This window comes from Salmo salar, chromosome ssa20, assembly GCF_905237065.1.
Source record: "Salmo salar chromosome ssa20, Ssal_v3.1, whole genome shotgun sequence".
NCBI classification, from domain to species: domain Eukaryota; kingdom Metazoa; phylum Chordata; class Actinopteri; order Salmoniformes; family Salmonidae; genus Salmo; species Salmo salar.
The window spans coordinates 61,769,000-61,791,529 of NC_059461.1; the positions used below are offsets into that span (position 1 = coordinate 61,769,000).

Below are 22,530 nucleotides of genomic sequence, written 5' to 3' on the forward strand. Positions count from 1 at the left end.
TCCGTCTGAACCACAAACTCTCTCTCAAAGTCTGGTACCACCAGCACTGGATTACAGCAGAGGGCCTCCTGTAATGTCCTAAATGCTTTGGTGGCCCTTTCATCCCACTTGACCATGTTTGGCCCTCTGGCTCTAGTCATGTCGGTGAGTGGGGCGGCCACTGTGGCATAACTTGGGATGAACTTCCGGTAGTACCCGGTCAGCCCTAGGAAGGCTCGAACCTGCTTCTTATTTACTGGTTTTGGCCATTCTCTAATTGCCTCCACCTTCTTACGTTGGGGTTTGATTAATCCTCTTCCCACTGTGTATCCCAGATACTCCGTTTCCTCTAACCCCACATAACACTTGGCAGGGTTCGCTGTGAGCCCTGCCTTTCTAAGGGCGTCTAACACCGCCTGTACCCGGGGTAAGTGGGATTCCCAATCTGGGCTGTAGATCCCCACGTCATCTAAATAAGCTGCGGCGTATGTTTGGTGCGGTTTTAGGACCTTGTCCATGAGCCGTTGAAAGGTGGCTGGGGCCCCGTGTAGGCCGAATGGCATGACGGTGTATTGAAACAAACCGTCAGGGGTTGCAAAGGCTGTCTTTTCTTTGGCCCTGGGGGTCAGAGGAATTTGCCAGTACCCTTTTGTCAGGTCCAGGGTCGTAATGTACCGAGCTTTACCAATTTTCTCCAGTAGTTCGTCTACTCTGGGCATGGGGTAGGCATCAAACTTGGAGATTTCATTTACCTTCCGAAAGTCGTTACAGAACCGCAAAGACCCATCGGGCTTGGAGACCATCACAATTGGCCTAGACCACTCACTATGTGACTCTTCGATCACTCCAGCTGTCAACATTTTCTCCGTCTCTGCTCTAATCGCTGCCTGTCGAGCCGGGTACTTCTGAAAACACATCTCTGTTTTTCTGGATCAGGGTCTTTACTTCCTGTACTTGTGCTGGGGACAAAGTAGGTGAAATATTTACTTCAGCTGTCTCCTGAGTGTGTGTGGGGTACGTGACCATTAGTGTTTCTCTCTCCATGCTTTTAACAGGTTTATGTGATAGATCTGTTCCTGGGGCCGTCGACCTGGCTGTCGGATCCGATAATTAACTTCTCCTATTCTCTCCAGTACTTCATATGGTCCTTTCCATGTGGCTAGTAGTCTGCACTCTACCGTGGGGATCAGCACTAACACCTTATCTCCCGGTTGAAATTCCCTCAGGGTAGCCTGCCGGTTATAAGTGTGCCGCTGGTGCTCTTGTGCTTGTCTCATGTGCTCTCTGACGATGGGCATGACTGTGGCTATCCTGTTTTGCATTGCCGTGACGTGCTCTATGACACTAGTATACGGGGTGGATTGGTGTTCCCAGGTTTCCCGGGCGATGTCTAAGATTCCCCGGGGGTGCCTCGCATATACCAGCTCGAAGGGAGAAAACCCCAGCGAGGCTTGAGGAACCTCTCTAATGGCAAACATCAGATATGGCAACATGCAATCCCAGTTTTTCCCATCCTTGTCGATTACCTTCCTGAGCATTGACTTCAGGGTCCGGTTGAATCTCTCAACCAGCCCGTCCGTCTGTGGATGGTAAACCGATGTCCTCAACTGTTTCACCTGCCACAATTTACAAAGGTCCGCCATAAGGCGGGACATAAAGGGGGTCCCCTGGTCAGTAAGGATCTCCTTTGGGACCCCAACCCTGGTGAACAATAGCACTAGTTCCTTGGCGATATTTTTGGAAGCCATTGTCCGAATGGCTTCTGGGTAGCGAGTGGCATAATCTAGAATGACCAGAATGTTTATTAGTTCTGCCCTCACATATCTGCCATTTATCACTTGACCCCCTTCTTTGCCACAATATAAATATATATAAAATAAATGAGCAACAATTTATAAAAACCAACACCACCGTTCAAAAGTTTGGGGTCACTTAAAAATGTCCTTGTATTTGAAAGAAAAGCACATTTTTTGTCCATTAAAATAACTTCAAATTGATCAGAAATACAGTGTAGACATTGTTAATGTTGTAAATGACTATTGTAGCTGGAAACGGCAGCCTTTATTGGAGCATCTACATAGCCGTACAGAGGCCCATTATCAGCAACCATCACTCCTGTGTTCCAATGGCACGTTGAGTTACCTAATCCAAGTTTATAATTTTAAAAGGCTAATTGATCATTAGAAAACCCTTTTGCAATTATGTTAGCACAGCTGAAAACTGTTGTCTTGATTAAAGCAGCAATAAAACTGGCCTTCTGTAGACTACTTGAGTATCTGGAGCATCAGCATTTGTGGGTACGATTACAGGCTCAAAATGTCCAGAAACTAAGAACATTCTTCTGAAACTCGTCAGTGTATTCTTGTTCTGAGAAATGAAGGCTATTCCATGCGAGAAATTGCCAAGAAAATGAAGATATTGTTCAACACTGTACAGTTGTGGCCAAAAGTTGAGAATGACACAAATATTAATTTTCACAAAGTCTGCTGCCTCAGTGTCTTCAGATATTTTTGTCAGATGTTACTATAGAATACTGACGTATAATTACAAGAATTTCATAAGTGTCAAATGCTTTTATTGACAATTACATGAAGTTCATGCAAAGAGTCAATATTTGCAGTGTTGACCCTTCTTTTTCAAGACCTGTGCAATCTGCCCTGACATGCAGTCAATTAACTTCTGGGCCACATCCTGACTGATGGCAGCCCATTCTTGCATAATCAATGCTTGGAGTTTGTCAGAATTTGTGGGTTTTTGTTTTTCCACCCGCCTCTTGAGGATTGACCACAAGTTCTCAATGGGATTAAGGTCTGGCGAGGTTCCTGGCCATGGACCCACAACATCAATGTTTTGTTCCCCGAGCCACTTAGTTATTACTTTTGCCTTATGGCAAGGTGCTCCATCATGCTGGAAAAGGCATTGTTCGTCACCAAACTGTTCCTGGATGGTCGGGAGAAGTTGCTCTCGGAGGATGTGTTGGTACCATTCTTTATTCATGGCTGTGTTCTTAGGCAAAATTGTGAGTGAGCCCACTCCCTTGGCTGAGAAGCAACTCCACACATGAATGGTATCAGGATGCTTTACTGTTGGCATGACACAGGACTGATGGTAGCGCTCACCTTGTCTTCTCTGGACAAGCTTTTTTTCGGATGCCCCAAACAATCGGAAAGGGGATTCATCAGAGAAAATGACTTTACCCCAGTCCTCAACAGTCCAATCCCTGTACCTTTTGCAGAATATCAGTCTGTCCCTGATGTTTTCTCTGGAGAGAAGTGGCTTCTTTGCTGCCCTTCTTGACACCAGGCCATCCTCCAAAAGTCTTCGCCTCACTGTGCGTGCAGATGCACTCACACCTGCCTGCTGCCATTCCTGAGCAAGCTCTGTACTGGTGGTGCCCCGATCCCGCAGCTGAATCAACTTTAGGAGATGGTCCTGGCGCTTGCTGGACTTTCTTGGGCGCCCTGAAGCCTTCTTCACAACAATTGAACCGCTCTCCTTGAAGTTCTTGATGATCCGATAAATGGTTGATTTCGATCTTACTTGCAGCAATATCCTTGCCTGTGAAGCCCTTTTTGTGCAAAGCAATGATGACGGCACAATCAAGTTGTAAAAATATCTCAAAGATGATCAATGAAAAGAGCACAAAATTAATAATGTAAACCGTGATCGACCAGACACTCCAGCACAGTAGCTGGCGGCATGCACCTGAAACATTTGTTTGTGGACCGCCATTTTATCATAGAAGAAGAAGCATGAAACTAATTAAAATAATAGGAACACCAGGATTTATCTTTTTTTTTTTTTTTACAGAAATGTTTGGCGATCGACTAGGAATGCCTTGGAGTACCACTAGTCGATCGCGATCAACCAGTTGGTGACCACTGCTCCAAAGTCTACCGTACGAATGATGGATGCAGACAATAGAAAAAGCATTTGAAGTCGTAAAGCACATCACTTCTTCATGGAGTCGGTCTGGTCAAATCAAAACGTAGCAATGGATACATGTTGGAACATCTCAACCCTGCTTTACTACACTACAGACAGAGACCCACTAAGGTTAAACAGCCATCCCTTACAGCCATTCACAACTGTTATACTGGAGGTGTTGTTTTTATGTTACACAAACCAGCGTCTGTCCACACGGGCTACATTAACACCTAGAGCAGAGTTCCCCAACTGGCGGGTCGAATTTGGCCCCTGGGTGGTTTTATTTGTCCCCCCATGTTTTCTGAGCAAAAAAATACATATATTTTGCTTACTTGTTATTGTTGGTCATAAAAGACTGTAAACACACCAGGAAATCAGCTCCAAGTGATTTACATTTTGGAAATCTGTTCCGAAGTATTCCCACTTATAATAGAGAGACATATGTGATCGTATACAAATAATAATAATCAATAATAATTGATAATAATTGATTGGATTTATATAGCACTTTTCTACCAACTGAGGTACTCAAAGCGCTTTACATAGTAGGGGGAAACTCACCTTATCCACTATCAATGAGATGCACCCATCTCAGTGATGCGCAACAACCTTTTTTGTGACAACTCTCACCACACATCAGCTATCAGGTGGAGAGGTGAGGAGTCATATATGCCAATTAGGAATGAGGGGGATGATTAGGCGGCCATGACGTAATGTGGCCAGGTTGGGAATTTAGCCATGACACCGGGGTGAACACCCCTACTCTTACAATAAGCGGCATGGAATTTTGAATGACCACAGAGTGTCAGGACACCCACATTAATGTCCCATCCGAAAGACAGCACCCTACACAAGACAATGTACCCAAATGTAATCAAGGTTTGAAATTATTATGTTTTAGTCAAATATTATATCTGTTTAGGCTTCTTGCGGTCAATTTGGAGTCTAAAGATTTTTTTTTTAAATGTTCTGGCCCCCTGACCATCCGCTCAAGAAAGAATTGGCCCGCGGCTGAATCTAGTTGATGATCCCTGACCTAGAGAATACTCAGTTCTCAGGGTGAGAAACCTGTCAACAATTTACCGAAAGAAGACGTGTTGAACAATGTCATACTGGACACACAATTTTTCTCCTCTATGGCTGTGTGTACACAGGCAGTCCAATTCTGATCTTTTTACCAATCACATCAGATCTTTTCACATCAGATATTTTTCAGAGGTGATCTGATTGGTCAAAAGACCAATTAGTGAAAAAAGATCATAATTGGGTTGCCTGCCTATAAGAAACATTAACTGAACCACCTTGACACATCAGGGAGTGTGTGGGTCCAGTGGCGGCCCGTCACTCAGGGCAGTTGGGGCTGAGCCCCACCTGCTTTGAGCCCAACCTGTTTAGCTAAAAATATATTATTGTTTTTTTTTGGGGGGGGGGGTTGCCTGTTTGGCATGTTATTTTGGCATTTATACATGTCACATATTAGTATGAAAACAATGTAAAAAAATCTTTGAGTTAATAAAGCCACATACAAACATGGTCTCTTTTTTGCTTTCTTGAGTAAGGCAGCTCCAAAATGCAGGTGTTTCAGCCTAGCTCAGTGCTTTCTGTGGTGGTGGGGCAGCCTGAGGAAAACACGGAGCGTAGGGGTTGGTTCTCTAGTTGCCCCGTGATTGGCTGAGTATTTTGTCACTCTCGGGGACACTACGTCACCGCAAAATCTACGGGGATAGCTCAAATTCAAGCCCCTTGGGTGCTGCCATAGAGTTACATTAGAAATGCCCATCCAAGAAGGCTCAAGGTCATTGGCCTTAGATAAAGTGACGTCAAATTGCGTTATATCTACCGTAGCCTTGATTGGACGGATCATTGTCAACATCGTACTTTCAAAATCTTAGCTAGAAAGCAGTCATCATCATGAACCAAGTCGACAATCTACTGGCAAATCCTTTTCAATCCTTGTCATATGAAGAGAAATTACAGATAATGTATCGGTGCTCATCAGCCATTGGATATAAACATTACACAACAAGTTGAAAATTGGAAGGAATCAGTGGCTAACTGCAAGCACTACAAAGCAATCACCAGCCTGCTATTCAGTGGAGTGGATGTGTTCCAAGTCTGGGTTTAAGGGACTCTTTCCAAGATTAAAAGGATAAACATTCAACACCATGGGCCAGAAAAAATTGAATACATTGGCCATGCTGTCAATCCAGCATGACTTCTGCCGCATTCAAAACAACTGGAACTCGGAAATCTCAGACTTCAGTGAGTTCAAGACAACTGGGAACTCAAAAAAACGAGCTCGGACTGGGGAAAATACATTTTGAACGGTCATCCAACTCGTAATTCCAAGTCGGGAACTCAGGCCTCTTTCTAGAACTCCGACCTGAAGATCACTGATGTCATGTGTCTTGAAAGCACCATAAATCCAGAGAATGCCAGACTTTGATGACAAAAAATTTGCCCACGAAGGACTGCCACGCCACCTTCCTGTTCAATTAAGAACAGCACAACAAGGTCCAAAAATGTATTGTATGCTGCTGCATAAATCATGGATTTTGCCAGGGAGATATGTATACTGTAGCTGAGAAAGTAATACTAAGTGTATGTTGTGTAGTAAGCTGTTAGTAGCCCATGTGCTTCACCCTAATAATTTGGTCCCTTTCCCACTGCTAAAGCCTAATGTTCCGACTTGGCGGTGCACATGTAGCCTATAGCCTGTTTTAGAGAAACGTAATCATAAAATATTGTAAGAGCTTTCATTGTCTGCTTATATGCCCCCTTTATTTATCCTACGGTTCTGACTTGGTGTACAGGGAGAATACTGTAAGAATGGCTCATGTTCTGAATTCTGTCGCTGTACATTTCAAAAGTGCTGAACAGTCATATTGACTACATCATTCCTAGCTCACTCATTAATGTCTTAATCGGAATTGTACATCTAAATTGTCAGTAGGAACCACATTTGTTTAAGCAAGTCAGCCATATCAGCTATGTTTTTTTTAAAGGCAGTAATTGAGGCTGTATGAACTGTTTCGCTGCCAGACAAGGCTCAGCTGATAGCCAGGTGTAACAGTGGTAAGGATTCACTCTATGGTGCTGAAAAGAAAGCTCTGCTGTTGGGACAGCTTTATGTAGGCCGTAATAGTTTGCGGGCACCGTTTGTCATTGTTATAGTGCAATTCATGTATTGTTTAGTGTTGAGTAGTGGCTTTGCTGGCATGCGTAAAAAAAAAAATTGGGGAGTTTGCCCCACCAAGATTTACATGTTAAAATGGTCAATGTGTGTGTGTCGTAGTTGAAGATTTAGACTCTCCCCCTACAAACTCACACACCATTTCCAACACCACGCAGAGAATGACATCTCCAAAACCCAGCCCCCAGATTCCTGGCTAACTTTATCACAGACTCCCAAGGTCCATAAAAAGGAACAGATACGCTGTAAATATCAAAGTCCTGAAAACGTAAAACCTATTGCCTCAGACAGTGGTATTTTAGTTTTTCTTTACGCTGTAACATTTATATAGCCGTCTGCCATCCCTGGGGGCCTACACACACACACACACACACACACACACACACACACACACACACACACACACACACACACACACACACACACACACACACACACACACACACACACACACACACACACACACACACACACACACGTACCAGTGAAGAGACTAATTGTTGACAGGTGGCTCTAATGCCTTCCTTTGAAAATAGAGTGTGATTTATGAGTCTCTTGCTCCCATCTCCCTCCATTCACTGCCGCTACAAAAGCTGAACTCTTTCGCTCTACCTCCATATTTTTTCTCCTTCTCTTTCATAATTTATTTCTCCCTCTTTCACTCCTCTTTCTCCTCCCTCCCTTTCCATTTCCTTCTCTCCACTTTTTCTCTCTAGATCCAGAACGAGACAAGCCGCGGCGGCAGTACATTCCCTGGGCTTGACGTCCCTCTGGCCTGGCTTGAACGTCCTTCTGACATTGTTTTAATTGTTGGGGAAGTGATCTGACAGTGGTCATTAATACAGAGCCTGGGGGAGAGAAGCCACACAAACTGAGTAGTGGGCGGGGGGGGGCTGGGGCTAACAATAGGCTAGGAAGGGAGAGGGGAAGTCAGGGCGCCACGGCTGCAGAGAGTGGGAGAGAGATGGATGACTGATGCCCTGACAGTGAGAGGGAGGGAGGGAGGGAGGGCAAACTGAGAAGATCTGCAAACAGCCTCAACCCTGAACTATGATTTTTCTCTGTGAACTTGCTGGTGAGTATATGTCAACAGGTGTTTGTTTGCGTATGAGTGGGTGTGTGTGCCCACGTGTCGGTGGTAGTGTGTATAGTGTGTGTGTGTGCCAGCCAGGCCAGGCGGCTTTAGGGGTGTTTGACCAACAGGACCAAGGCTGTAACAGACGGGTCATAGTCCTAGGTCATAGAACAAGGTCTACTCAGGTGACAGCCAGTCAGCGGTTGTTGTCACTTACTGGAACTGGAGCCGCCGCTGTCTGAAGAGCGGTGTGTGTTAACACACCCCCCATATCAGCTATAGTCATGTCACAACATATGCTGCGTATTGTGGGGTTTCATGTACTGCGCAATAGTAAGAGGATTAGTTCTGTGCTTGGTGTGTCCTCTATCCTTACCGTGTAGCGGGGACCCCGAGGGGCTGCTGGAGAGCCCGGGGATGGGGCTGCATCTCCCTCCTCCAGCCTGCTTGCTGTTCAGTTCATTCTCTATCTCCTCTAGCCCTGCACTCTTCTGGAAGCGGGACATGCGGTTGACCACCCGGGGGGACATGTGTGTGCGGGCGCAGGGCGCGCCACCGTAGGGGTTGATGGGAAAGACGTGGGAGGTGCCACGCAGTGTGCTGATCACCACCCAGCGACTGTCCTGGCTGAAACAGATGTCCTGGACCTGGAGAAGGGGCACAGACAGAGAGACAGACAGGCAGAGAGAGATAAAGAGAGGAAGCTGATCAGCTTGGCATACGTTGACAGTAACACAGCGTATAAGTAGTAAGGCAGTTGACCTTAGAGCAAAACCGAACCAATGTTCCCCTTAACATTCTCAAATAGATGTTGAACTGACCACTGAATAGAGAATATAAGATGGCCATTTGAAAGGAGGTATCTGGAGGGTTGTTGAGGGTTTGGTGGGAATGTATTTTTAAGTCTTTGGTAAAGACAGCCCAACAGTCTGTCTGCAGAAGACAATTAAGGTCTTTCTCTCCTGTGGCCTCAAGAGCTACACACACAGTCAGCTCACAGAGCAAACACTTCATCAGATAGCATCTACACAACTATGTCAGACACGAGAGAGACCGACAGACACAGAGACAGATAAAGACAGAGGTGGCGAGAGGGACGGACAGACAGAAAATAAAGTGTAAAAGAGAGTCAACATTATTCATCCTCAGAAAAAGAGAGGTTTATCTTTTCCACTGTGAGATCTGTCTACCTGTGTCTGTATGTTTCATCTGTGGCCATGGCACAGGTTGGCTGGGTAATTGTCCTCAGCAATGACAGTTAATGGGGAATCCTTCACATACCAGACACATACCAGTTTCTATGCACAGACAAGGATAGGGGGTAGTTTCAGCTGAGCTCTGCCTAGCCATGATTAAAGCCAATATGGGGAGGGGGTACATCCTTGATCAGGATAACATTGTCCTCTCCCCATATTTTGTAGGATACAAACTCTCCAACAACAGCAGAAGTTGGGTGAAGTCTCTTACTTAATCAGACTGTGATCTGACCCAGATCATTCAGAACAGAAGTGTGTATGGGTGAGATGAGCAGACATGTGGTAGAGAGGAGACACAGTAGAGATGTCACACACAGACAGACATAGAAGTGTTCAAAGTGTCTCGGTCTCTATCAGTAACACTGATAAGTTAGAGTTACTGTCACTTAGCAGGAACTACAATGGAATGACAGGAATCCTGAGAGACAGAGTAAAAGGAAAACAGACCAAAAAGAAAGGGAAAAGGTGCAGAAAACAATAGAAAACTAAAAACAGACACCCAGAGCATGAAAAAAACGGACCATTCAAAACACCCTGACCTGCCTGGTCACTGAGTGTACTCCAGTTTAAACTGCTTTCAAACCACCTAGGGCCCTATTACTGAGAAACCCTCCTGTCGTTATCAGAGCCATGCCTGTTTACCTGGGTTGACTGTGTCAGTGAATCAGTGTGTGTGTGTGTGTGTGTGTGTGGTGAGTCGAAGCGAGCCCAGCCAGTCAGTCCAGCTAGATAAGAGTTGTCCACCCACCTTGCTACATCACCATTTGCACTTCCGGCATTGTATGCTGTGTAGGAGATAACCTCTGTGCCCTACAGCCTGCTCTCTCTCTCTCTGCTGTAGTCTCCACAGTGTTTACACCAGCAGGATCAAAGCTAGTAACACACAGCCAGGCAGCAGGACCTGTCGTTATAAGTCACACATTAACCTGCCCATTACAATCCTGTGTGTGTCCGTGGAGGAGTTTACATGGGTGAGTGTGGGTGCGCGCGCACACAAGGTCGAAGCAAAGCCTAGATCAGTGTTCTGGTCCAGACATGACACTAGTGGGACAGGCAGCTAGGGTCCAAGCTCTGCACAGATAAATATTAGTTCTGCTAGAGTAAACAGAACACCACAAGTTGCCAACTAAAAATACACTTTTTGCCCTGGAACGGCTGCTAAGCTAAACATATGAGAGTACATTAATAAGAGAAGAAATATCCATAGAAATAGACTAAATGGGGCAAAAACACCGACAGAAATACAAGTATCTTACAAACCAATAGAAGTACATATTAAATAGTTTAGCCTGAACTCCACTGTGCAAATCAAATCAAACTTTATTTGTCACATGCGCTGAATACAACAGGCTTACTTACAAGCCCTTAACAGCGCAGTTCAAGAAGAGTTAAGAAAATATTTACCAAATAAACTAAAGTAAAAAAATAAAAATATCACAGTAACGAGGCTACATACAGGGGGTACCGGTACTGAGTCAGTGTGCTGGGGTACAGGTTTGAGGTAATTTGTACATGTAGGTGGGGGTGAAGTGACTATGTATAGATAATAAACAGCGAGTAGCAGCAGTGTACAAAACAAATGGAGAGGCGAGGGGGGGCGATCAATGTAAATAGTCCAGTAGCCATTTGATTAATTGTTCAGCAGTCTTATGGCTTGGGGGTAGAAGCTGTTTTGGTCCTAGACTTGGCGCTCCGGTACCGCTTACCGTGCGGTAGCAGAGAAAGTCTATCACTTGGGTGACTGGAGTCTCTGACAACTTTATGGGCTTTCCTCTGACACCACCTATTATATACACCATCGTTCAAAAGTTTGGGGTCACTTAGAAATGTCCTTGTTTTTGAAAGAAAAGCAAACATTTTTGTCCATTAAAATAACATCTAATTGATCAGCAATACAGTGTAGACATTGTTAAGGTTGGAAATTACTATTGTAGCTGGAAACGGAATATATTCTTTATGGAATATCTACATAGACGCCTCACAAGTCCTCAACTGGCAGCTTCATTAAATAGTACCCGCAAAACACCAGTCTCAACGTCAACAGTGAAGAGGCGACTCCGGGATGCTGGCCTTCTAGGCAGAGTTGAAAAAAGTCATATCTCAGACTGGCCAATAAAAACAAAAGATTAAGATGGGCAAAAGAACACAGACACTGGACAGAGGAACTCTGCCTAGAAGGCCAGCATCCCGGGGTTGCCTCTTCACTGTTGACGTTGAGACTGGTGTTTTGCAGGTCCATTTTCAACATTAACTATGTCTACACTGTATTTCTGATCAATTTGATGTTATTTTAATGGACAACATTTTTTGATTTTCTTTCAAAAACAAGGACATTTCTAAGTGAACCCAACTTTTAGAACAGTAGTGTAGGTCCTTGATTGCAGGAACCTTGGCTTCAGTGATGTACTGGGCCATACACACTACCCTCTGTAGTGCCTTATGGTCAGATGCCGAGCAGTTGCCATACCTGGCGGTGATGCTCTCGATGGTGCAGCTGTAGAAACTTTTGAGGATCTGGGGACCCATGCCAAATCTTTTCAGTTTCCTGAGGGGGAAAAGGCTTTGTCGTGCACTCTTCACGACTGTCTTGGTATGTTTGGACCATGATAGTTCGTTGGTGATGTGGACACCAAGGACCTTGAAACTCTTGACCCGCTCCACTACAGCCCCGTTGATGTTAATGGGGGCCTGTTTGGCCCACCTTTTCCTGTAGTCCACGATCAGCTCCTTAGTCTTGCTTACATTGAGGGAGAGGTTGTTGTTCTGGCACCACACTGCCAGTTCTCTGACCTCCTCCCTATAGGCTGTCTAGTTGTTGTCGGTGATCAGGCCTACCACTGTTGTGTCGTCAGCGAACTTAATGATGGTGTTGAAGTCGTGTTTGGTCACGCAGTCGTGGGTGAACAGGGACTACAGGAGGGGACTAAGTACACACCCCTGAGGGGCCCCAGTGTTGAGGATCAGCGTGGCAGACGTGTTGTTGCCTACCCTTACCACCTGGGGGCGGCACGTCAGGAAGTCCAGGATCCAGTTGCAGAGGAAGGAGTTTAGTCTCAGGGTCCTTAGCTTAATGATACGCTTTGTGGGCACTATGGTGTTGAACGCTGGGCTGTAGTCAATGAAGAGCATTCTCACATAGGTGTTCCTTTTGTCCAGGTGGGCGGTATGCAAATTGGAGTGGGTCTAGGGTATCCGGGAGGATGCTGTTGATGTGAGCCAGCCTTTCAAAGCACTTCATGGCTACCAACGTGAGTGCTACAGGCGGTAATCATTTAGGCAGGTTACCTTCGCTGCCTTGGGCACAGGGACTATGGTGGTCTGCTTGAAACATGTAGGTATTACAGACTCGGTCAAGGAGAGGTTGAAAATGTCAGTGTAGATACTTGCCAGTTGGTCCGCGCATGCTTTGAGTACACGTCCTGGTAATCCGTTTGGCCCTGCGGCTTTGTGAATGTTGACCTGTTTAAAGGTCTTGCTCACATCGGCTACCGAGAGCATAATCACACAGAACAGCTGGCGCTCTCGTGCATGCTTCAGTGTTGCTTGCCTCGAAGCGAGCATAAAAGGCATTTAGCTCGTCTGGTAGGCTCACGTCACCGGGCAGCTCGCATCTGGGTTTCCCTTTGTAATCCATAATAGTTTTCAAGCCCTGCCACATCCGACGAGCGTCAGAGCCGGTGTAGTAGGATTCAATCTTAATCCTCTATATTGGAGTGATGGCCCGATGGGAGAGAACACTAGGGTAACTTTTATCTTATGTGACTAAACCTACAATTTGGATTGCCAGAAGTGCTGCATAAACTGTGATTCTATATAACAGGCCTGCATGCTGTAAAGGGAGAATACAGGATGCTGCGTCCCTTGACTTGGGTCAAATAAATCTCCTTACACGCCACTGAGGCTGTGTGTGTGTGTGTGTGTGTGTGTGTGTGTGTGTGTGTGTGTGTGTGTGTGTGTGTGCGCGCTCCATAAGCAAGGCCTCAGCTGACATTCAGCGGCAGCAGCAGCCACAACTACAGAGGGAGAGCTTTAATGGTGGCCATTCCTCAAAAGAAGCTCTGCACAGCCTCACAAAGTGATTAGCCGGGGAAGAAAGTATCATGTCAAAGGGGGTCATCTCTCCTCCTACCAACTCAAAATATTAGATTTTCACCAGAGAGACAGAGACAGAGAGAGAGAGAGAGAGAGAGAGAGAGAGAGAGAGAGAGAGAGAGAGAGAGAGAGAGAGAGAGAGAGAGAGAGAGAGAGCACTGTTAGCTAGGGACAAGAAGAAAACATGCAGCAGCCTTTTTTATTGAATGAGCCATAGTGAATGTTGTTTGAAACTCGACATGCCCTATTTGTCTTACAAATTGTTTCAGCTTTTGAAAATGTGTTTGCTTTGGACGCTGATTAATTGATTGGCTGGAAGGCTGTGATTCCACAGCTGTGAGGAATCTGGTGCTGCAGTCAAGTGAGAGGCAATGAGGCCTTGCTTGTTTCTAAATCATCCTTCACATCAATTACAGAGCTGCCTGGGTCACACCCCGCCCTGTTTGGGTTCTTATCCGCTCACACACACGCACACAAACACTCAACTCAGATCCTCCAGCCTAATAGTGTTTTACCCTTCCTAACAATGTCTTGAGGAAATGACGTTGAAGCTGTAGTGGTCACACACATGCATACCGGTTTCCCCCCCATGTACTTCTGGAACCAGTGAGGCCATGCTACAGAACTGTGTCTGATCATAGGCATAAAACGACTCTTCCTTTCAGCTGTACAGTCTGATGAAGCCCAGTGCTGTCTATCTGACAGTGTTTAGACACAACACAGGCAAACATACACTACAGAGGATCAAAGGCTTGGTTTAGATGCTGCAGCCAGAGCGCACTCAGTAAACAGCTCTGGGTGGCCCTGTTCAGAAACCACCTCAGTGCTGAATTACTAAAATGTGGATTATTTACAGGGGATAAGTAGGCGTCAGTGAGTGTATGATGAATAGTGCGTTACCTTGGCCTCAGTCTCTCCACGGTGAAGTGTGTAGAGGTGGTGGACAGCAGACTGATTGGAGGCCCAGGGGTGTGTGAGGACCTGGAACACATGGAAGTCATGGCCCAGGGTGTCTGCAGTCACCAACAGCATACCTGGAGACAGAGAGACCACATGGACATTAACACACACACACACACACACACACAGTAATACATAACCATTGGCAGAGCCCTATTCTTCATATCCAAGAGTTATTCAGGAGGATTTAGTATATTAGCAAAACTGTTTCATTTCCAACAGTCATAAAAATCAACTCCAAACCCCATATGAAATATTTCAGAATATTATCCAGACCAGTAGTGTACTGGCCAATACAGAGATTAAATATACTGTAGAAATTACAAATGGCAGTCTTTGATAAAAATGTGTGCGCATACAAACCAGTACCAAAAACAACCATTTGATTCACTGTAGAACAATAGAGACATTTCAGTCAAAAACTGGGCAGATTTATTTAGCTGTTAATAATAAAACCTTTGAACCGTGCAGAACTCGACAATCCCTTCAAAGCAGGACATATCAGCCCCACCATGCCGGTACACAAACAAACCACCCAATAAAAACACACCAGCTATCGTTTGTCACTGCTGTAAATCGCTTGCTTATCCCTCACATTATAATTTGTTCTCCAGTCGCAACCATACCCTTATAACTATGTCTTCTTTCTAGGGACTGGGAGGTGTGTGTGTGTGTGTGTGTGTGTGTGTGTGTGTGTGTGTGTGTGTGTGTGTGTGTGTGTGTGTGTGTGTGTGTGTGTGTGTGTGTGTGTGTGTGTGTGTGTGTGTGTGTGTGTCCTAACACACAACCACAGCCTAGCTTGTGTGTAACCTCCGATGACAGGCCCATTCATTTCTAGCCGTTTGATTTGAAGTTTGTCAAACTGCAGAAAGTATAGGCCTTTACTGTAAACAACACACTCAACAAACCACACCAGAACAAACCCAGATCTAAACGCAGATCGCAGTCAGCCCAGGACAGAGCCTTTATATTTCTACCAAAAACATAGTGATTTAACTCAAAACGTCAGCCCTTTAGCTCAAACTGAAAAGTGTGTGACCAGAGAAATGGTGCTGAATTTTTTAAGTCGAAGCCTCCGAACCCAAAGCCTCACAGCCATAATTTGACAGGAGAATAACTAGTGACTTTCCTTCGCTGGGTCTTTTCTGTGGAGGTTGCAATAAGTTGGCAATTAGTAGGCAGTCTTTATTGGGTGGCATGTCAAATGTAAAAGAGGAGGATGGAATGGCACGAGATGAAAAGAATCCAGCAAAACATGCAAGAGGGATGAAGAAGCAAGACACCACCAAAAAGGAATGTAGGCTAGATGAAAGGGAAAGGGAAAGGGGGGATACCTTAGTCAGTTGTCCAACTGAATGTATTCAACTGAAATGTGTCTTCTGCATTTAACCCAACCCATCTGAATCAGAGAGGTGCGGAGGGCTGCCTTCATCCACATCCACGTCTTCGGGACACTGCTTTCAGACCTCACAGGTTGCTTTCCAAATGGCATCCTATTTCCTATATAGTGCCCAACTGACTAGGGCCCAGTGAATAGGGGGCCATTTAGGATGCAGCCAGTTTCCACCTTTATCCAACAGCAGCCATGTAATAGGGTGAGGTACAGAGGTGAGGAGAAGGGACGTAGAGTAAGACTGATGGAGGGAGTCGAAAATAAGGAGTCAAAGAGGGGGACATTGGAAGGAAAGAAAAGAAAAATAGAAAACTAGAGCAGGCAAGGCATTAGACAGTGGTTTAGCTATTCATGCTGTATCAGAAGTGAAGACCAAACCAAAGCTGGAAGCTCAGGGCCCTGGCCATAAACTAAACCCACGCCCCAAATGAGGTGCCAAGCCACAAGAACCCTTTGCGTCAACTGGGAATACATGGAAAAGAAGGACCCTTCTAATTATAGAGTCTGCAAACGGAAGCGTAGGGTGATTAGGAGTTAAGGCGCTGTGCTCTGTTTATCTGGGAGCTTCCTCTCTCCCTCAGCCAGCCACCCTCTACTCCCTCCCTCCTTTCTTCTTCTCACTCCATGGCCCAAGCTGCCCAGCGCGTCTCCCTCCCTCCCTCCCTCCCTGGCTTGCCACGGGCTTTGACAGATGAGGCTTGGCGAGGCTGGCCAGGACATGACTTCTTGCTGATGGTACACTCTGCACTCCAAGCACTCCAAAAGGCACCCGGCCGGAGTGGAAGGGCCCAGGGTTGGGGCTTTTGTGGCCTTGTTGAAATACAGGCCCTCGCCGAGAGGCGTCAGTCGGTTAGGCCACGGGAAGCACAAATTAAAAAGCAGCGTTCCTGGTCGGCGGTGTGAGAGCCGCCCGCTGCAGCTGCAAACCTGAAGCTGTCGGAGCTCTGTTTGACACGACCTATTTATAAACACCTCAACCTCCCCATTCTCTGGGGCATCAGTGTTATTTACAACGTTCTGTATGAAAATGGGATGGCTTTCCTGGAACACCCAAACCGACTGGTTGGAGAGAGAACCTCTAATTTGCCATGTGTGAGCCGTGAGTCTGCGTGAAGGCCTGCTGCCTGGCTGTGAGTGAATGAGCGAGCGGGTGATAAAATAATTCACATAAATATAATCTCTCTCCCTTCGCTCTCTCTCTCGCTCTTCATTGGAAAGAAGGACTGTGCCCCAGAACTTCTCCTTGTTGTGTTTTGCTGCAGCCTTTGTCACGTCTCAAAACGTATAAACAGAAAACATCTGCTCAATCCCATTAATAGTGCAAGGATATTTCATTTCCAAAGTGGCTGGGACTTTTTTTTCGGGACAAAAGCAGATGAGGAGAGAGGAGGGAGACGAAGGGAGGGCAGTCAGTGATGAGGTCTCCCACTTGGCAGCACAAAGTGCCGCAACAAAACTAGTCCCCTCTCTAATTAACAACACTTGGCTCCAAAACCTTTGAAAAAGGGGAAATGTTGAATTCTAACCATGTGTAGTTAGAAAACATTAAGAGGACACTGGGGAATTTGCTGTAGGAGACGCATACACTTATGAGCAAATGAGCACAACATGCATCATACAGAGTCTTTGTCTTCAGGGGGGGCTGGTGATGAGAGACTGCCAGGCAGTGTGTGTGGATGTGCACGTTTCTCTGTGTACAGTGTGTGTGGTGTGTCAGTTAATGACTGTGTGTGGGTTTTTCGGTGTACTGTATGTGTGTACTGTGTGCCCGTGTGTAAGTGTGTGTGGCGGTCTCTCTCGGCTGCGTCCGTGCTGGGCTTTTCAAGGTGTTTATGACAGCGGTGGAAAACACACAGGGGTGCAGTAAAAACTAAAGTGGGCCCCGGCGTGACAGACTGACATCAAAGCTGCCCACTCAGACCAGACCGGCCAGAACTCACTCGGTCCTGAGGCCAGCCTCCCTACAGCCCTCCCTCCATTTCTGTCGCTACCTCCCTCTCTCCTTCCCTCTCTCCCTCACAGTGAGATAACCAGGATGGGGGTGGAGCGGGGTGGGAGGCTAATACTCACCCAATGGGTCACCATGCGGTCAATAAGTTGTTCATGCTATGCAGGCGAAAAGTAAGATCTTTTGAAGCTTAAATCAAGTGGCTCCTTTTTTATGAACTCTTTCACTGAGCCTGTTGCTGTTCATGTTGTAGTGAGTGGCACAGGGCCTAGCATCGTGACTGGGCTATGAATCACACTAAAGCTGGATGGAGGGATGAAGAAAAAAAGGGTTGGAGGGATTGGCTGAAAGTGTCTCCAAATGAAACGTTGTCTATGCCCTCCCTGACCACTGGCCGCTGGAATGACCAGTGCAGATTCCATCAGGCCGACGGGCAAGGTGGAGGGAGGAAGAACATAGCCTGGCTTAGCCCTGGCTCTCACTACCACCACTGGCGATTCCTCACAATATTATGTGGTCGGGTAAGGAGCGTTATTTGTGCTGAGTACCAGGAAGGAGCATAGGTTGTGTTCCAGATGGCACCCAACGTAGTGCAATACTCTGACCAGAGCCCAGGGAACCAAATTGGAAAAACATTTGGAAAATACTTTAAAAGGGGAGGAGAGGGTATTGTTTGGTGATTTTAAAGCTCTGATAGAAGATAATATTGTATTGTGCTCGTGTTGTTTGGACTCGCTGACTACTTCCTGTCGACCTCTTACAAAGTCCCCCTGGCAAGAGGTTTCTAACCTTATGGGTCCTTTCCTGGTTAAATAAAGGTTCAATAAAAATGTAATTAAATTATAGTGCACGATATAGGGAATAGGGTGCCATTTGAGATGCACACAGAGTGTAGCACTATGCCATAGAGCCACAGAACAGACCAGAGTAGACCAGACCAGAGTAGAGTAGACCAGAGTAGAGTAGACCAGACCAGAGTAGACCAGACCAGAGTAGAGCAGACCAGAGTAGAGCAGACCAGAGTAGACCAGAGTAGAGCAGACCAGAGTAGAGCAGACCAGAGTAGAGTAGACCAGAGTAGAGTAGACCAGAGTAGAGCAGACCAGAGTAGAGCAGACCAGAGTAGACCAGACCAGAGTAGAGTAGAGTAGACCAGACCAGAGTAAAGCAGACCAGAGGAGAGCAGACCAGAGGAGAGCAGACCAGACCAGAGTAGAGCAGAGTAGAGTACAGCAGACCAGAGTAGAGTAGACCAGAGTAGAGTAGACCAGAGTAGAGTAGAGAAGACCAGAGTAGAATAGAGTAGACCAGAGTAGAATAGAGTAGAATAGAGTAGAGTAGACCAGAGTAGAGCAGACCAGAGTAGAGTAGACCAGAGTAGAGCAGACCAGAGTAGAGCAGAGCAGAGTAGAGTAGAGCAGACCAGAGCAGAGTAGAGTAGAGCAGACCAGAGTAGAGTAGAGCAGACCAGAGTAGAGCAGACCAGAGTAGACCAGAGTAGAGCAGACCAGAGTAGAGCAGAGCAGACCAGAGTAGAGCAGACCAGAGTAGAGTAGAGCAGAGTAGAGTAGAGCAGACCAGAGTAGAGTAGAGTAGACCAGAGTAGACCAGAGTAGAGCAGACCAGAGTAGAGCAGACCAGAGTAGAGTAGAGCAGAGTAGAGTAGAGTAGACCAGAGTAGACCAGAGTAGAGTAGAGCAGACCAGAGTAGAGTAGAGCAGACCAGAGTAGACCAGAGCAGACCAGAGTAGAGAGCAGACCAGAGTAGAGCAGACCAGAGTAGAGCAGACCAGAGTAGAGTAGAGCAGAGTAGAGTAGAGCAGACCAGAGTAGAGTAGAGCAGACCAGAGTAGAGTAGAGCAGACCAGAGTAGAGCAGACCAGAGTAGAGCAGACCAGAGTAGAGCAGACCAGAGTAGAGCAGACCAGAGTAGAGCAGACCAGAGCAGAGCAGACCAGAGCAGAGCAGACCAGAGCAGAGCAGACCAGAGCAGAGTAGACCAGAGCAGACCAGAGCAGACCAGAGCAGAGCAGACCAGGCCAGAGTAGACCAGAATAGACCAGAGTAGACCAGAATAGACCAGAGTAGACCAGAGTAGAGTAGAGCAGACCAGAGCAGACCAGAGTAGACCAGAGTAGACCAGAGTAGAGTAGAGCAGACCAGAGCAGACCAGAGTAGACCAGAGTAGAGCAGACCAGAACAGAGTAGAGTAGACCAGAGCAGAGTAGAGTAGACCAGAGCAGAGTAGACCAGAGTGCTACACTGCTGCGGCCGCTCTGGCTTGGACTGGATTCTCCAACACTCTTAACTCCATAAACCACATCCACAATCCAACCGAGGGGCGAAGGAGTGAGGGAGAGATGGAGGGGGAGAAAAAAAGTTATTATGGTTCATTTGATCTACAGTGGAGTGAAACTGAGGAGTGTTTTTCTATCTGCTTCCCAGCCAGACCACCAGTGAGCTGAGCAGCTCTCCCTCTCTCTCAGATATTAATAGATTGAAAATGGCTGACTAACCATTGCCAACAGGCAGCAATTAGCTTAATATTAAGATGGTTGACTCTTTCTTTCATTACAAGGTGAAACCTGCCGCTTTCAAGTAATGCTGACTCACATACAGAGGGAGGAGTGTTCCGCCCGCAGTCAAGTTCATGAAGCGTGGCGGGGGCAGAAGTGAGATGTTGGAGTTAGTCGGCGTCCCAATGGGCCCTAGTCAAAAGTAGGGCACTATATAGGGAGCCATTGGAGCAGAATCCTCATACAGCACCTTTAGTCCACCCTGTTCAACTAAGAGAACTCAAACAAAATCCACCACCACTATTATGGAACGTTCATATATATATATATATATATATATATATATCACACTTTCCTCCACAAAGGACGAGAAGTTAGCGCCTTCTGTTAGTCAATGCGCTGAATGTACAGTGAATTCAAACATTCTAAAACCATGGTCAGTGTATGGAACATTTACATCTTTGTACTTCCCTTCTCCAAACGAAGAGAAATTAGCGCATTCTTTCTACCGCAAACACGAAACATTCCTAATTCCATCGTGACTAAACCTCACTTCATGGTGCATTAATAACCCTATGGGCCCTGGTCAAAAGTAGTGCACTATATAGGGAATAGGGTGTCATTTGGGACACAGACTTGTTATTGTATTGCTGCCTCTGTCTGAGTTTTCCGTCATAACAGGCAGACAGATAAAACACATTCTCCCAGCAGCTTAGAGGCCAGGCTATAACAGCAGCCTTTTGTTGTCATGTTTAAAAGCCCCCAAACAAATTGGTCAGACTCAGAGCACAATCTGCAGATAAAGAAAGGGGTATTGTGGAGGGAGGGAAGAAGAGAGAGGACTGATGAAAAGCTTTAATCAGTTTCTCTGAAAACAGAGAGTGGGCTGTAATCTCTAACTTCCATTTAAAAGTTGTCTTTTAGTGTTTCTGTTAACTAATGAATCCCCTCAAACATTCGCCGCCGCAGATAAGATTTCACGCTGCTCTGTGCTGCCTGCCGTTGACGGAAGGGGGATTGGAGGGGAGGTACAAGGAGAGGCTCTTTGAACAATGTGTGTGTGTTTAATGGATCTTGTGAACACAGCACCAAATACAGTATGTCTACAAAGTGGACTTCAATTCTGTGAAAAATAAAGCCCCAAATCAAATCAGAGGAACAGATCAGAATCCGCCCCACACTATAAAAAGTTACGCACAGCGTTGCGTGTTGTCGTCTGTGTGGGTTGTGGATGACTCAACAGCAGAGCCTGAGGTGTCTGGATTGTGTGGGGTGGGGGGTTTGGGGATTTGGAGTGGAGGCGTGGTCTGATTTGGGCTTAAGTTTCCACTGAGACCTTGCTAACGGTCGATCAGTCTCGGACCTAGCCAGCCCTCGCTTTCTTCCTCTCCCTCTCCCTCTCCCTCTCTATTCCTCCTCCTATCTCCATTTCTCTCCTCCTTCTCTCACTCCCCCTTTCTTTCGCTCTCCCTCTTTCCTCTGATCTCCTTGTGGTTTTACAGCCCAGGTCTGAGGCCCTGACTTCCCAAGACGGTGCCGCTGCTTTTTACCACCTAGTATGGAAACACCATAAAAACAGCCGCAGGCAGGCAGGCAGGCAGTGGTGGCTTTACAGTGTCTTGGACAAACAGTAAGAGAGCGTCAGCGGGGCCGACGTCCAACTGGCCATAGAGATGACTGCACTAAAGGGAGACCTAGCATAGGTCTGGTAGCTCTGCAAATTCATCAGGCACTTAAGACTACACTGTAAACACACACACTAGACACTGACCACTGCACACACCGTACAGACATACTACATGCACTCTGTACGCGAGAGCAGAGCACAATTCATCGTTACAGCTATGTATCCAATTTCAGTAGCCTTTCATTACAGTACTGTAGAAGAACTCTTCAAAACAAAACTGGCCCAGGAAGGAGTGTGCAGCTATATCATTTTTTTAATGAGCCAAAACCTGAAAGCACAATAGTTTGCTAGCAAGCTGGCTGCAGTTGGACAGACAGTGGATACTCACAGTGGGAACTCCACAATAGATCTCTAGAACAGACAAAATCATTACCCTGGGAAATTTTAACAGCTCAAAATTGAGAGTGAGGGATATAAAAGCAGAGGAAAAAATAAAGAGAAAGGGAGAGTGACGAGGAAGAGAAAGGAAGAGAAAGGAAAAATCTATAGATCATCAGCTTTACC

At 46.2% G+C, this 22,530-nt stretch overlaps 1 protein-coding gene across 6 annotated transcripts in view; it reads right to left on the reverse strand.

The window, feature by feature from the left end:
- LOC106581027 (BCAS3 microtubule associated cell migration factor) overlaps positions 1 to 22,530 on the reverse strand; it is a 338,435-nt gene that overhangs the window by 255,026 nt on the left and 60,879 nt on the right. For all 6 annotated transcript variants that reach the window (XM_045703731.1, XM_045703733.1, XM_045703732.1 and 3 more), the window contains 2 exons: positions 14,423 to 14,556; positions 8,551 to 8,821 (listed from right to left, as the gene is read on the reverse strand). In XM_045703731.1, coding sequence (XP_045559687.1) covers positions 8,551 to 8,821; positions 14,423 to 14,556 — 405 coding nt within the window. The remainder of the gene's footprint in view (positions 1 to 8,550; positions 8,822 to 14,422; positions 14,557 to 22,530) is intronic.